Source organism: Ochotona curzoniae, unplaced genomic scaffold (assembly GCF_017591425.1).
Source record: "Ochotona curzoniae isolate NIBS_2020 unplaced genomic scaffold, NIBS_Ocur_1.0 contig_1302, whole genome shotgun sequence".
Taxonomy (NCBI): Eukaryota; Metazoa; Chordata; class Mammalia; order Lagomorpha; family Ochotonidae; genus Ochotona; species Ochotona curzoniae.
In genome coordinates this window covers 16,388,756-16,405,609 of record NW_024465035.1, presented here as the reverse complement: position 1 = coordinate 16,405,609, position 16,854 = coordinate 16,388,756, and the positions used below count along the sequence as shown (strand labels likewise).

The 16,854-nt window shown below is 42.2% G+C and overlaps 1 protein-coding gene across 2 annotated transcripts in view; it reads left to right on the top strand.

Annotated features, from left to right (window-relative positions):
• Window positions 1–16,573, top strand: part of STAC (SH3 and cysteine rich domain) — a 132,036-nt gene extending 115,463 nt beyond the window's left edge. Inside the window, exons 7-9 of one of the 2 annotated variants that reach the window (XM_040965428.1) lie at window positions 6,744–6,795; window positions 6,894–7,031; window positions 16,321–16,573. In XM_040965428.1, coding sequence (XP_040821362.1) covers window positions 6,744–6,795; window positions 6,894–7,031; window positions 16,321–16,419 — 289 coding nt within the window. In that variant the 3' untranslated portion in view covers window positions 16,420–16,573. The remainder of the gene's footprint in view (window positions 1–6,743; window positions 6,796–6,893; window positions 7,032–16,320) is intronic. The other variant, XM_040965418.1, reaches the window with a different exon arrangement.
• The last annotated feature ends 281 nt before the right edge of the window (window positions 16,574–16,854 follow it).

Sequence of the window (16,854 nt, the reverse complement as noted above, 5' to 3'; positions counted from 1 at the left end):
CCTTCTCCAGGCCATTTGATTGTCACCCTCAACCCTGACAGTATTACCGTCATAGCTAGCCACCTGGTTGACCTACTGGTAGATTACCAGATCCAACTCTTGGATCGTTAAATACCTTTGTGGTCACTTGTTCACTGTCTGGCAGCAGTGGATTTGGTGCATGGAGTTGATAAGAATACACGTGGGCTACTAACTGATGGTCAATAGCCAAAATTTATTAACATCAGCCTTCTTAAAGACTGAGGGTCACATAGGCATAAGGAGGAGTGCTTGAGGTATTTACATTTCAACAGCAAGTGGGAGTTGACTTGAGACTGTGGGAGTTCCCATACCTCTGCCTATGAGAGGAAGCACCTGTACCTGATCTGTTATCTAAACCTGAGTTTCTGGCCTATTCCTTTGCTGGAGCCTTCCTGACAGAATTGCAACTAGCCCTGGCTCCACACTGGCAAGGCTTCCCAATGTCCTCTCTTAATCAATTATCTTATTATAGATCTAATCAATTGTCTTCCTAGAGTCACTCCATGGAATTTTGAACTAGGAGGTCTAGGGTGGTGTTGGTGTAAGGAGAAAGAATTTCCAAAGCACTGAATCACACCTAAGGTTACTGTCTAAAGCCACTGATGTCAAGAAATAGCCAACCAGTCCTGCCAAGAACCTAATGGAATATGCATTTGCAAGCCAATGCTCACTAGAGCTTATTATTTCCAAAGTACAGGTTTAAGAGGCAGGTAACATTTTCTAAGTTCTTATTCAGCAAAATAGATATAACTCATATTACATTTGTTATACATCATATATAAGGATATAAATATAACCAAGATTGAGACTTAGAGAGGCATGTGTGTTAGGGATTTTTCCTTGGGATCAATTCCATATTTGTTTTAGCATCAGCTTCTCATTCAAGGATGACACACACTGGAAACACCAGCTTATGTGTCTTCCTTCTTGGAGATTGCCAACATCTTGAGAGCAGTAACTACTTCTCAGCAACAATATTCACCACCATCTACTTCATGCTTGTCTAAATGTTCCTTACAAGGGTGCCTGCATTTAGTCCTTAAAGTCGAAGAACTAAGCACAGTAATTATCCTCACTTAGAGACAGGAACACTGAGGCTTGGCTAAATCATTTTAGCTTTGTACCTCTGGCGTATCTTATCCAAAACACTGAGGAAGTGAAGACCCAGATAATGAGTCTTGGACCACTTACCCCACAGAGGAGTAAGTCTGAGGCCTTGGGTGATCTCAGATTGAGAAGAAGGCATTTCATGGAAACAGTGACCATCATCAGCTTCATTTCTTCAAGTCTGAGCTCCACATGAGGATGGAGAAAGATTGGGGGACCATTCTTAGGTCAATGCATACTCTTCCCTTCAGGAGCCTCCACCCACAGAGGACCAAGTCACCTTCATAACACACTGCAGAGGACTCCCACACAGCTGCCTGGCTCTTCTGCCCATGCCATTAGTCTACCCAAGGACACTGCCCTAACCAATGAGTCCCTGAAGTCGTTTGACCTAGTGGTGGAACAAATGGATCCCAACGACTGTGTGGAAAATCTGACAATGAAGGAATCAGAGGGACTGCTGAGAGTAAACCCAGACAGTAACCAGCAGGCTCATAAGTGAGCTCTTGCCTCCTCACTGATAACACATAATTCAATAGTTCACTTTTGCTGTTTAATTCCTGTTGTTGCTAGCCTACAGCAGCCTCTTCGCATCAAGACTGCCCGTAAATCGCAATGGAACCCGTCTGAAATTCTCCTCTGAACCTAAGATAAATATTACTGAGCAGATGAAAGGCAGAGGCTGGCTGTGGTACCCCACTCCACCCTCACCAAGTAGAAAATATCCCTTTATTATTCATGAACTGCATTATATTTGCAGCCTGGTGCACCATTCCAGATTATGACAAAACAGGATTATTTTACTGGAACTTAAAATGCTCTTGTGCGGTTAAGCAAGTGGACTAGTTTTTGTTTTGTTTTGTTTCCAGTATTTGGGGGCCTGTCAAGTTTGGTCAAAAAAAAAAAAACTTTAAAAGAGTTGAATTATGAAACTACACACAATGAATCAGGAATATAAAGGAATTTGAAAGAGAATAACTGCTAGCCCGGGGCAGGATTTTCCTTGGGGTGTGAAAACCTACATAGAGAATTATTCTACAGAAAGGGCCCTCTCAGCATTGGAAGGATCGAATGCCTGGAAATGGAAAGCCAGGTGCTGGCAATGTCCATCTTTGGAATAGCAAAAGGAAAAGATAAATATGAGACCCTTCTGAGACCACTGGCAAGGCTCTCTCTTGGTCCAGCAGGTGGGGAGAGAATGCCTTAATTCTGTTCTCTGATCACAACACAAGCATCTATACCATGACAGGAAAGGAGAAATGGGTGGAGAAAATCCACAGTGGAAAGAGCAAAGCTTCCCAGGAAGGGCCACAAAGGGGCTGCCCCTGGAAGTCAGGGTTACAGCAAGCTGGAGTCACAGGGCAGTTGATTAGAGCTAGGTTTCCAGGGCTCCCCAGAGACTGCAAGATTTGAATAAATTCAGGAACTCTAGGGGGTAAAAGTTGTCCCTCACTGTCCAGCGCCCACCCTCAGGAAGGGTGGATAGGGTTGGTGGTTAGGGTGGTTAGGCTCAGACTGGACAAGCCCTGACACAGCACGTGGTTGTAGACTTAGACTTCAACAGGCTTACAGAGGAGCAAGTGATTGGCCTCTAGCAGGGCCTCAACACTGGGTCAAGATATGTTAGATATATTTCCGTTACAGAGAGATTCTATCTTACATGCAAACTCAGATCTATCACCTGGAACTGGTGTTGAGAGTATTCTGAGAACAGGCTCGGTGGAAACAATGCTGAGATCATGGGGGTTGCTGGATTGGGCAAAGGGTTAGTACAAGCCCACAAGCCTCAGATATGCTGACCCAGAAGTTCAGGAATTGCCTGCTACCCTGGAACAGGGTCATTGCCATGGTAATCACAGCATGACCTACCACAGTCACATCCCTGGAGTATTTGACTAATCCTTATAGGAGTCTACTCTTACTACTTCCTATTTATTTCTTTCAAGTCCCTTAAAACAGTCCGAAATTGCCTATTTATTCATTGTACATATGTATCATATATTGCTACTTTCATATTCACTCAATATTTTATTATCTATTGATTTGAATATTACTCATTTTTCTCACAAGCCTATTAGCTCCAGTAAGGATTTTGTTCACCAAAGGACATCCAGGTCTGAAAACATGGTTCTTCATGAGTCTATGTTCTGTAATTATTTCTCCAATGAATCAAATAAAAGACAACAAAGCAAAACAAAATAAAAGAGCAAAAATTCATGGGTGAATTTAACTCTCCTCACTCCCCAAGGGACTGTCTGATCCAGGCAAAGCTCATTTATAGAAAAAGACAGATTCATCCTCATATTGTTATGACTGTGTCTGGCATTTTTTCTTGAAAGTGTGTCTCATATTCCAATACTTGCCTTGTTCTAATGTATAGTTCAGTTAGCCCAGGGCACATGGATGGACTGTGCAATTGCAGGCAGGGGAAAGAGTGGGTGTCCAAAGAAGTCTGATTCAGACAGCACCTTCGTTCACCCTCAGGAAAAGCTCTCTCCCCAGTTTCCAGTTGAATTCTCCATTTGCAATTTCCACCAAGTCATCAGCACTGTCACTGAATGTGATTCTAACACTTGGTGCTTGAGTGATTGGGTTAAATAAAATTTGCTGAAGCTGCAAGGGGTTTTCTACATTGACTTTCATCCTTGCTACTTAATTAAATCCCTCACCTCTGGTAAAGTGATTTTAAGCTATCTTGCTTTCTGTGGCATTAACCTGCAACTGTGATGGTTGAAATGCCAGCCTGCCAGCTGCATTTAGTGCTTCAAGGTACAATACACCTGAAGCCTTCAGAATCCCCCAGGGAAGGTGGATATTAGCTGAGAATGGAAGATGACAGCAGAGGAGATTGGATCAGCACAGTATAGTATGTGTACAAATCTACCTCCTCTCCTGCTTCAATTCCTAAATATGTCAGAAAGCATCCTGTTTTAAAGAATGTTTCTGGTACAGACAATGTCAGACAGTCCATTGTCTACGCATGTCCAACAGTTTCATTGGGAATCCATCTATCACCTTGAAGCAGGGATACATGTCCCATTATACCCTCACATCTGTATATAATAGACCCCAGTACTCCATCACTATACCTTTCCCTTATTGAGCAGCCATGAAACAAGATCAACAAGTGATAGGAGTTAGAACAGCCACAACAACAACAACATCAACAACAAATTACAGCACCATGAAAAACCGCACCACTGAAAACCAACACAGGAGTGACAAAACGGAAACACAGAAGTCTCTTGGGGAAAATGATGCTACCGTGTAATCCATGAGCCAGTGATGAATTTGACAAGAGAAAAGAAATTATTTGGAATAAACAAACACTTAAATAAAAGACTGATGGGATTATGATTCCTTAAAATGGGGACAATCTGTTGGGGGGTGGGAGATTGGGTGGGAAAATCCAGCCTATGCAAAATCGTACCACATAACTCAAAGTTCAACTGCAACAGTACTAAAAAACAAGAGGGAACATCATCAGAGAACCAAGAAACTTGGGAATTTCCTGGCAGACATTACAAATACAATTAGAGAGAAAAGAAGATGACCAGAGACCCAAGAATGCAAAGAAGGCAATAACGGCAATTTAAGAATACTCCAAGGAGAGACACTGAAGGTGCCACAAAGTCATCAGAAAAGCATGACTGAGCGGATGAGTTGATTGCATCATTAGCTGGACTTCTTCACCCTTTCTCTGCATTCATACATTTGTCGTAATACTTTGCAGATCCCATTCCTTGAGTCTGTCCACATGACTTGTTTTGTCCAGTAAAATGTGACAGAAGTGACGATGCATCAGTTCTGACCTTAAAGGTGTTATGTTTTCACATGTTTGCTGTTTGCTGTTCTTAAGTCTCTGACATTCCCTGAGTGTCCGAACTGGTTTGTTGTGTATGAAAAGCAGAATATGGCAAAGTCATCCCAATTTCTCCCAACCACCACCAGCCAATATCAGGTGTGTAAGTGAGCCTATAAGGCCTTTGTGGCTGTTTGTTTGCTACTGTGCATTCTTGTGGAACTAGACAAGCAAGGGTATCTCCAAAAGCTACTGGAAAATGGAGCTGAATTATCAGCTTATTTTTGGTGCAAAAATAATTTGAAATCCTTGCAAGTGAGTAGTCTTAGAAAAGAAGGCATATTAAAAATGTTTAATATGGGCGCAACGCTGTGGCTCAGTGGTTAAAGTTACCACCTGTGAAGCCAATGTTCCGTGTGGAGGCCAATTCATATTCCAGCTGCTCTACTTCTGACCCAGGTCACAGCTAATGGGCTGGGAAAACCCACTGAGTGCTTGAGCCCCTGCCACCTACATGGGAGACCTGGAAGACTCTGGTTTCTGGCTTGAGCTTAGCGCAGCCCTGAGCATTACAACAGCCATCTGGGAGAGTGAACCAGCAGAAGGAAGATGTGTGTGTGTGTGTGTGTCCCTTTCAAAATAAATCTTGGAACAAACTTCCAGCTCTACTTCTGATTTCAGCTTCTTGCTAATGTGTACTGTAAGAGGTAACAGGTGATAGCTAAAGCAGTTGGATCTTTGCTACCCACGTGAGAGATCCAGATTAAGTTACTGGCTCCGACTTCCAGTCATCAGTATGTGGGAGACCTCTTTCTCTTTCTTTGAAATAAATGAGTTAGCAATTTTAAACTAAGTAATAAGAAAGAAATCTTTCAGGAATTAGCAAAAACCTCTTGAAATCAACTTTTGTTTTTCTAAAAACGTTTTCTAAATTTTCAGAAATTCTCAATATCATGGGAAGTCATTGAAAAGACAAGACCCAATACAAAATAATTAGGAGATTTAAAATAAAACTTCAAGAACATGAGTAGAGGAGGAGATAGGATGGGTATAAGACAAAATGTGTCGCATTTGAACCCAGTGTGTTCCATGGTATCAACGAAAATCCCAGAAGGAAAGAAGGGAGGATGACAAGTGGGAGAAAAAGATTGGAGAAATAATAGAGAAAATTGTCCCAAGATTAAAAGAAATGAAAGTCTTTAGTTAATAAAAGCTCTAGTGAAAGGCTAACTAGAAGTAGTGCAACACACACATACACACACATACACACACACACATACACACACGCATACACACACATACACAATACACACAGAGAAACCCCAAATTAGGCCATTTAAAAAGTGTCAGGCTGGGAAAAGAGATAGAAGTCAAAGTTTCCTGGGTTTTGAGATATTACTGAGATGATGGAGACAATGCTAAAGATGAGGACTAATTCCATCTGCCAAAAGCAAGCAAGCAAGCATGCACACACCCATACTTATGAATCTACGACCACATAGGTCATGGCAGCAGTGCTATGGAATAGAGCATAAGGGGTGGGGGGCTCTCACATGAAAGCATAACCACGGCTAAACTTGGATTGCTTTGCAACACAAATATTATCATTCATGTTAAACAGAGAATTTTTTTAAATGCAACAGAAATTATGCTTGCTTTCAATGAATGGTAAGGCCAATTCCTTAGGCAGAACTCATTAAAGTCAGACTCTTGTTTTTTCTGTTTAAAAGTACATTTCTGACTTCGGACTTTAAAGTTTATTTTTCTTTTTTTTTTTTTCTTAACTACCTAACTCATGCATCTTTCATTTTAGGCCAGGAGACATGATTACTCTTCTAGAGGATTCCAATGAAGATTGGTGGAAAGTAATTAATTATTTCCTTTTATTTAAAAAAAATCATTTGGTAGCTGTAACTGTGGGAAATGCTTCAACAATAAATGCATTCGTCTTTTTCTCTTTCAGGGGAAGATTGAAGATAGAATTGGCTTCTTCCCAGCTAACTTTGTTCAGAGAGTACAACAGAATGAGAAGATTTTTAGATGTGTCAGAACATTCATCGGGTGTAAGGAACAGGGGCAGATAACCCTGAAAGAGAATCAGGTGAGTGAAGCACACAAGTTTAGGCCAGATATGACTAACAGAGTGCAACAATCATTGAAATAAACATGAAATGCACTTGAAACTCAACAAGTCGGATCCCACTTTGAGTGGATATACAGTCAGAGGACAGGTAAAACCTACTCCACAGCATAGTGGGGTAAGACCTAGGCACACAGTATACAAAATACTTCATGGGAAAAGGATCTTTTCTAAGAGGAAACGGGCTCTTTTTATGCAATGTCCTGGAGGCAGGATCCCCATGCCTTTCTTTGAGAACTCCTGGACTCCGTGTGGACTCCAGCTTGGGCTCTGTGCTGATGTTCACCAAAAAGTAGCTAAGTCTTGCTAGTTCTACAGGAATACTTTGTCGTGATTTGCTGCTGTATCCCAGGGTTCACTGCCTCAAGGTACAAGCATCTGTCTTTTGTCTCCTGGTCTGGCTTCTAGTCCTTTGCCTGTTTAGGGAAGCCCATGGCATCTTCCCTTCGTTAGCTAAGCATCAACAACACATCAATAGAAAATCAAGACTTGTAGTTCTTCAAGAGATGTCTGGTATTGTCTTGACCCAGTGCCACGTTGAACATGGAATTCTTTATGATGCTATCAACGTTCCAGAGAAGCAAGCTGTGAACTCCCTGGACTTCTTCCTTTAAACTCCCTGCTCCTTGCTCCATATTTCTTCCCTGGAAGGTTGCTGGAGGTGAAGAACCAGAAACTCAGAGCTTCATTCTTTGTGCTACTCTCCCCCTACCTTTACAACTTTGTGCCATACCGATGTCCTTGCTATAGAACAAAAGCATGTGCTCACCTTTGTTCTGGGTATATTAAGGGAAGGCTTGGGAAATTAGAAATTCCTCTCCTAGTAATGTGTCAAAGCAAACTTCAATTTCCAGTTTGGGAAATTACAATCTTGCCTAACTTTCTACATTGTTGGAATAACAATTCTACTATTTTCCAAGCCAGTGCTTGCCCTTGTTGAAAATGATGAGGCCCACCCTGCAAAGAAATATAAAATGAAAAATGAATGGTTGCTTTTATTTCATCTCTGTTCAACAAAGTTGTCCAAAACACATCTTGAATGTCTTATTTTTTTAGAGTTACCTTCAAAACTAGACTTCTAAATCGCATTTTTAAAAAGTCATTACTTTATAAATATACCTGATTTGTAGATTGAAAGAACTGTTTGACCCAAATTAACCAATGTTTCTTTAAATCCTTATTTTTTTTAATTTATTCATTTGAGAGGCAGAGAAACAGAGCTCTCCCCATGCCAAGTGCTCACAGTAGGCAGGCAGGAACAGGTTGAAGCAAGGAACTAGGAATTAAATTTATGTCTTTCCCATGCAGGTGACAATACATGAGCCATCACTACTGCCTACCAGGGTATAAATTGGTAGGAAATTGGAATTAGGAGGAGTGGAGCCAGAACCAACCCCAAGTGCTCCATCATAGAATTTGGGTAACCCAACCAATGTCTTTACTAATGGGTTTAAAAAAATCTACCCCTTAACCATTTATGTGCCACAGGTGGCTCTAAATTATTTTATCATTTTTAAACTCACAAATGCATCTCCACTATAGGCTGGTCTGAATCACAGAATCCCATGGCACCAGGTTGCCCAGGGGAAACAGAAGAATCAGGAAGCAGCGTATCCAAACAGAATATAAGACAGGGCAGCCCATTGATCTACCAGGAGGGACAAGGAAGGGGACAGCTTTAGAAGACAACGACAAACTCCTGGCAGATGTGGCCCAGGCTGACTTCCTGCCTTTGGAGAAGAGGACAAGGGACTAAGGAGAGAAGGAAGAAATCTTAAAATATTGCATCATCAGCTTCAACAATTGTGTTATAAATACCGAAGACCGGAGTTAAGCATTAATGGGACCATGGTAGTAAAAATTAGGTAAATATGAGAAACTTTAAGCGGAAGTAGCATTTAAGGGTTTGGAGTTTGGTTTTGCTTTCCGTGAAATTAATTTTGTGATGTCAAAGTTGGATTTGACACATTCAGGCTTATCTTTGGAATCTATCATGTGAAGCAACACAGTCTTAATGTTGTGTGAGCACAAACACAAATCACCATACTCCACCATGGCCATTCCTAACAAGCTACTACTTGGGTAAGTCCCCCAAGAGTTGTGTGTCTTCTAATTTTTTTTTGAATATCGAAATCTCTAATATTCATAGAAAATAGAATCACTTGGCCTTATGGCTTCCCTCTGAAATGGGTATTTCTCTCTCTCTCTCTCTCTCTCTCTCTCTCTCTCTCTGTAACAGTTATTTACAGTGTAGGGCCACTTTGGCATACATTGCATTTGGTTACATTGTGCAACCTTTCTTCACCTGGTTCCTTGTGGATGGGGGATCTTTTCAAAGACATCAAAACCCATTCGTGTAGAAGCATGAAGTGCACCTTGTTCACGATTGTCGCCTGTCTTTTGGCTTCCCTGGAGTTGGTACTTTCATAACAGAGTGTTGGCCTACATGCTCCCCAAAGAGTTAACTGCAAAAGCCATCAAGCCTCTTTTAGAGGGGTGCGGCCTAGTTACAGGTGTCCCCATTAGTTGTCATTAACTAATCATGCTGTAAGATCATGCTGTATAATATTTATGAAGCTTATCCACCTACATTTTGACTGAGGCCACACATGTGCCCTATGAATGGGATAGGTTAAATAGTCACTGTTATTACAGTACAAATGAGGGAATAAAGTCTCATGCAGGCTGTGTGTCTTCTTCCATGGGCAAAAAACTAGTAACTGGCCAGACCATAACATGGAACTAGGTCTACAGATTTTATGTCAGTGCCTCCTGTGGAACCATGTTCCCTGGGCAGAATAGAACAAACCCTGAACAGGAAAGAACCATCCATAGGCTTGGCTCTCAGGGAGAGCAAATGTTATAAAGACAAGTATTTTTAAATCTGAGGACTAATTCTTGCTCCTATAGGCTCCCCATTGAGTTCTCAATTCAAGGCAATGGGACCATCATCATCATCATCATACTAAGATCTCGTCTTAATGCCATACACACTCTACACAGAAAGCATATGCTTCTCCCAGCTGTATGCAATGCCAAGACTTTACACTTCTCCAGGTTTATCCAACTGGATGCTCCCTGTCCCAAAAATCAGGAAGTCTTTTGACCAAAATAAGTTTATAATCTTGCTTGCCTGTTTAATTTTTTTCCCTAGAACAACCTTGAACATTCCCATTTTAGGACAAGACCATTTGTTTTCATGTTATTAAGCTATAAATCAGTGAAATCAGAAGACAAATTAAAGTCTGCTGAAGTTCATCCATTCCCATAAGTAAAACATGGGCTCTGTGACACCTGTAAATGCCTTCGCACGTTATCTAAAGCGTTTTCTCTCAGGGAATGAGCTTCATGCCTGCATTATCCTCTCTCCTGACTGAACTGTAAGGGGTTGAGGCCAGTGCCAGTGAGACCAAAAACCCAGCCCTTTCCACTAAACGTGTTCTATATGGAACACAGCATTTCAGCCTGAACCTGGAATCAGACAGGTTCATCCACAATTCCTTGAGAAAAGACTTTAACCTCTGCTGTTCATCCAGTCTGACATGTCATGAGGCCCATGACAGGATCAGAATAACTTGGGAACAACAGGTAACTCGTCCCCTTTACCCCCACCCTAATCAGCCGCATCAGGGTCCTCAGGTGTTCTACTCAGAGCTCAAGTTGGAGCAGCATTCATTTCTACTCTCTCCCTTTCAGTCCTAGAGTTTTCTGACAATCAAAGGAACCCTTAGTTCCAGTTACCTGTGAGTTATCAAAAGGCACTGAGATCTGCTTACTGTCATACCATGGCCCTATTTTCACTATTTGCCATTAATGTGGAAACCATTTTTGAAGATTCACATTATTGGTTTTTTTAATTAAATTTAAATAATAGGCTCTGGAATTTCCCTTACCCCCTATCCCCTCCCCAGATCCCCCCATTTCCCCTGTACAATTTCAATACTGCAATCCATAAATAGTCATACATCTTTCATTCTGCTATTTAAGTGTATCCTGACATCATAGGCATAAATAATGGCAGACAATCCCATATCCCATTGTCAAAATATATTCAACAATTTCCTTGGGAGTCCATCTTTGATTAGGAAAGTAGAGATGCATATTCCATTGTATCTTCATATCTGACTATGATGGTCTCTATTACACAGTTACTATACATCCCCCTTAAAAGAAAGATTTTCCATCAGCTGGTTGACTCCTTGAAAGCCAGGAGCCAGTACTGACATCCTAATCTCCGGGTTGTCTTCTGCTGCTGTCCCAGGCTCACTAGCATGGAGCTGCGTCAGAAGCAAAGCAGCTGGGACTCAAACCAGCAGTCTGGTAGGGAATGCTAAACTGTATTAAATGCATTATTTTTAAAGCAGCTGGTTGCTTGGGTTGATGGATGAAAGAAGAAAGAACAGAATTACAAGAGAGAACTGGACACATCGCCCTTTCGAGCAGTCTGAACAACGTCACCTCTGAGCATTTAACACTCACATCTAGCAGAGTAGATGCGTCTCCTGCTTGATGCAGATGTGGGGGGTCCAACATAGTCACCTGTGTCCCCACTACCATGCCTTGACCACATTGCATACTTAACGGAGGGCATTTCCCTGGCTACCATCATCACCCAGAGTAAAGGCTAAATGAGGAATTTATCTGCAGTGGGTAAGGTCACTTAAAACCACCCAAGAAATCAGAAACCAGTCTGTAAGATATAACTCTGAAAAATATTAAGAGACAAATGGTCATTAACAGGAACATAGAATAAATTTAATCTTGAAAATAAATAAATGCAATGCATCTCTCTTTGATTAAATCATTCTTCTGCCTCTGGGGCTGATCTGTCCCATAATTATTATATTATTTTTCACACAGCTTCTGTTTCCAAAAGGAATTAAGTTACCCGTGTGTGAGGAACACAGCTAGGATTTGCATTGACACAAACAGTATATTTCTTTCTCCTATAAAATTTGAAAATTTATTTTCATTAAGCCCATTGTAAGTACCATTAAAAACATTTCTTTAAATTTATCCACACTTCTGCCATACCTACAGATCTATTTTCAAGGTTTCTCTGTGTTGTATCAAAGGGTGTTTTTTTCTAACAGAGAAGCTATTTTTAGCTTCTAAGGCTCAAATACATTTTTTTCTTGTGGAGGAAATCTGAAAGTATATATTTTAAAGGAATAAAGAATATAGTGACCACAGACAATTCAACCATCAAGTTATTATCAATATAAATGTTTTGATATATTTTGTACCAAACTTCCCTTTAAAATCATATATTTTTAACTTTTTGAGATTTATTTATGTCTACTTGAAAGTCATAAGAAAGCAGGACAGTTACAGTTCTTGATACATGCTGATAAACTGTCTCCAGAGGAAAGCAAAAATGTGCTGATTTACTTTTAAGGGTATTCAGATACCCCATGCTTGGACCCGGAGCGGTAACCTAGCAGCTAAAGTCCTCGCCTTACATGCACAAGGATCCTATATGGGTGCTGGTTCATGTCCCACTGGTCCCACTTCCCATCCAGCTCCTTGCTTGCGGCCTGGGAAAGCAGCAGTTGAGGACAGCCCAAAGCCTTGGGACCCTACACCTGTGCAGGAGACCCAGAAGGAGCTCCTGGCTCCTGGCCTCAGATTGGCGCAGCTCTAACCATTGCAGCCACTTGGGGACAGAAGATCTTCCTCTCTGTCTCTCCTTCCCTCTGTGTATCTCACTTGCCAATAAAAATAAAGAAATTTTAAAAAATAAAAGAGATACTTCATGCTTGCCAGAACATCACTGTTTTTGATATCTGTTATTTTGATGGAGGAGTAACATTTCACGTCCACCTGTATTTCACAAATAGTTAGAAAGTTTGACATTGTATCATAATATACATGGTGTTTGTACTTCTCTTTTGAATAGTTTTCTTGTGTACCCATTTTTTTATACTATTAGCACATTATTTTTTTAGGAGTATTTACACCTGATGTACCATATGTAGATTTCATTTTATTTACATCTCTAACCTTTCCTTTTTGTTTGTCTCTGTCTGCTGTCTTCCAAGGGGACACTTGAAGACAGTCCCCATTTTCTCTATGATTTTATGAAATTTCACTTTAGTCTTCCCTTCTTTTTTCATTTATTTATTTATTGGAAAGTCAGATATACACAGAGGAGGCAGAGAGACAAGTGACCGCACCGGCCAGAGCTGAGCCAATCCGAAGCCAGGAGCCAGGAGCTTCCTCCTCCAGGTCTCCCACATGGGTACAGGGTCCCAAGGCTTTGGGCCGTCCTCGACTGCTTTCCCAGGCCACAAGCAGGGAGCTGGATGGCAAGTGGGGCTGCTGGGATTAGAACTGGCACCCATATGGGATCCTAGTATGTTCAAGGCAAGAATTTTAGCCACTAAGCTACCACACCAGGCCCAGTCTTCCCTAACTTCTAACACGGATGTTAATTTGGTGTCTGTTCGCTTGTCTTTTCTTCTCAATCAGCCCCTTTTGCGGAGGTGGAAAACTTTTTTTCTGCCAAAGGCCACTTGGATGTTTATAACGTCACAAATATAGAAGGTCCTGAAGTTGCCTTGGCAACCAAGTGGTTTTACGGGCCCTAAATAGCCCACTGCTGCACATTTCTTACCCCGTCTCTACAATATATTTTCTTTACATCTCATTTCATCATGTCTTCACCTCAAGGGAATCCTGTAACTTTGAAGCCAACTCTTCCTCCCATCTACTGCATCCCACATGTATCTAAAAGTATAATTTTCAAGCATATGGGAAAAAAGTCCATTGAAAATGCATGTTATGAAAAAACTATGCATTGATCTTTAAAAACATTTGCAGGTACCTAATCTTATCTTTTAATTCCTTTTTCGTATGAGCTTTTAAAACTGTCCTTATTTGCGACTATTTCCTACTCTGTTTCAAGGGCTGGAAAGGAACTCTCTAGGTCTTTAAAAAAAACTAAACAAACAATAACAGCTCCGCAAAAAAATGCCCATGCCTTATTCCTCAAAACTGATTATCAAATACAGTACCCGAAATGGCAGAAGGACCTTGCTAGGTTCGATGTAAGTGTAAGGTCTTGTGATGGGATCGGTCATCATGGGTTATCGGGATGAGCCCAGGAGAACTGTAGAGACAGGAAGGCCAGCGAAGGCAATGTGACAGTGGAAGCAGAGGTGAGAGATGTGCAGGTGCTATACTGCTCTCCTTGAAGACACAGGAAGGCACCATGAGCCATCCCTGCAGGTGACCTCTGGAAGTTGGAAAAGATGAGCAAACAGACTCTGTCTCAGGGTCTTCAGAAGGAACACAGCACTGGCAGCAACTTGATTTTAGGGCTTCTAACCTGCAGAACTCGAAGATGTTTTGTTGGTTTGTTTTATACTACCAAGTCTTTAAAAAAAAAAATCATTCTTTTTTTTTTTTTTTTTGAAGAGCAGAATTGCAGAGAAAGAGAGAAAGATGGAGATCTCCCATTGTCTGCATTGCTCCCAAATGGCCACACCAGCCATGCCTAAGCCAAGCCAAAACCAGGAGCCAGGAGCTTCTTCCAAATCTCCCACGTGGATGTCAGGGCATCTAAGTACATATGTAACCTCCACTGCTCTCCCAGGTGCATTAGTCAGGAACTGGACTAGAAGTGGAGCAACCACTCTTCCAAACTGATTCTCCTGCAGGATACTGGCTTTGCAGGTCTCAGCTTAATCCCTCACACTGCAACAAAAGCCTTTAAACCACCAGCTCTGCCGGAGTCAACTACAGCAGCTTAGCAAACTAGCCCAGCTTTCACGCAAAAGGATTTTGTGGGTATGATTGAGGATATAGATCCAAAGTGAGCTATCCCAACTCATGCAGGAGTACCTTGCTAAGCAGGCCAGTGTTTATACTGGCTCCTCAATGGGAAAAGAGGAGAGACAAAGCAGGAAGGAAAGCCAGAGAAAGACCCCAGTTGACAGCCAGCAAGAAAACAGGGACCTCAGTTCCACGCTCCTAAGGAGCTGTTCTCAGCCACAACCTAAAGGCCTTGGGTTAAACCTTGCTGTACAGGAAATAGATGAACAGAGCCCTTCTTGATGCTTTGATTCAGGCCTCGTGCAACCCAGATCAGAGAATACCAGTCAAGCTCACCGGAAGTCAGAACTGCAAAACGGGGATATAATGAATTAGGCAGCTTAAAGCCACTAAATGTATTGTGATTTGCTACAGTAACTGTAGCACAATTCAAACCCATTCTCAAGTCCTAAAACTCAAACATACTTAACATGGAAGGGGATGTTTACTCCTACAATGAGAGATCTGACACAGGGAGGATTGGAGGCTGACAATTCAGTGACTTGGCCCCAAGGCCAGGGAATCAAATCCTCCTTTTCTGTCCTGCCATCTTTAAGAGGTTCATCACTGTCCCTACTAGTTATAACTCCTTCTCTGGTGTGGCAGAGGTGGCCCTGCTTTGGAATATGGGAGATGCTAGGATCTGAAATGAAAGAATTCCTCGGGGGCATATGAAATTCTAATCGCTGGATGGAGCCCTGCAGGGTGACAGCTAATACTGTGCTTACACTTTAAAATAACTAATTGAAGCTAGACTTGGGGTATAGCACGTTAAGTCTCTGCCTACAGTGCCAGTATCCTATATGAGAGATAGCAAGATTCCTGGCTGCTCCATTTCAGATCCATTTCCTAATTGGTGCATCTGAGAAACCAGCAAATCATAACCCAAGTGCATGAGTCCTGGGAGACTCAAATGCAACTCTAGGTTCCCAGCTTCAGCCTGGCCCAGTGCCAGCCATTTGGGCAGAGGCCAGCAAATGGAAGTTCTTTCTATATCTATCTATCTATCTATCTATCTATCTATCTATCTATCTATCTATCTATCTAATCTTCTCTCTCTCCATCCTTTTCTGTGGTTGTACCTTTCAAATAATAAATAAATGCTCTAGAATTACAATATTGAGAATCATGCGCGTCGGATGCAAGGCTCTTTGACAAGCATTATAACTTTTCAGGAGGATGTACACTCAATCCCTACTTTGTTGCTCCTCATTCATTAAGCTGAATTTCACAAGTCATACAATACCAGGGCCTGACGAATTTCTGCCTGCTTTTGTTTCAAGTCTTTTTCTCACAGTAGCACAACTGTCCATCATCCTGTGTGGTGCTCCTGCACTCTGAAGGCAGCGGCGAGCCAAGCCACAGCACGTGTGACTTCTTCTAGCTGATGTTCATGTCCATTGTCTTTTCTCTTTGTTTTTTGCCACCCATCCAGATCTGCGTGTCTTCTGAAGATGAGCAAGATGGCTTCGTGAGGGTCCTCAGTGGGAAGAAGAGAGGCCTTGTCCCCCTCGATGTCCTAGAAAACATCTGACCACTGGCCCTGCCTCCCGTGGCAGCAGACGAGCTCTGCTGCGATGCCCTGTGCCTCATCTCACACTGTGTCACCCAGAGGAGCTGCCACCCTGACCCGGCCCCACAGGAAACACAGAGACAAGACTGGAGGATCTGAGACCGTGGGGTAACAGGTTGCCCAATGTGGGGACGAGGCTGAGCCAGCCTGTGGCGGAGCTGAGTACTACACCTGCACTGTAACGCTCAAGTCCTGTCCTTGCGGTGTGGCCCATAGCTTCCCAAGGTGTGGCCCAGGGTGGAGTTCAGGTCCATGTAAGGCAGTGTTATTCTCGTTCCCAACCTTTGTCCCCTGTCTGGGCTAATCAGAAGCATCACATCTCACTCAGACCCCAAGCCGTCTCTCCACAGAATGTCAGGAAGACCTACGTCCAACCACCCCTGCCCTTGGAACTGC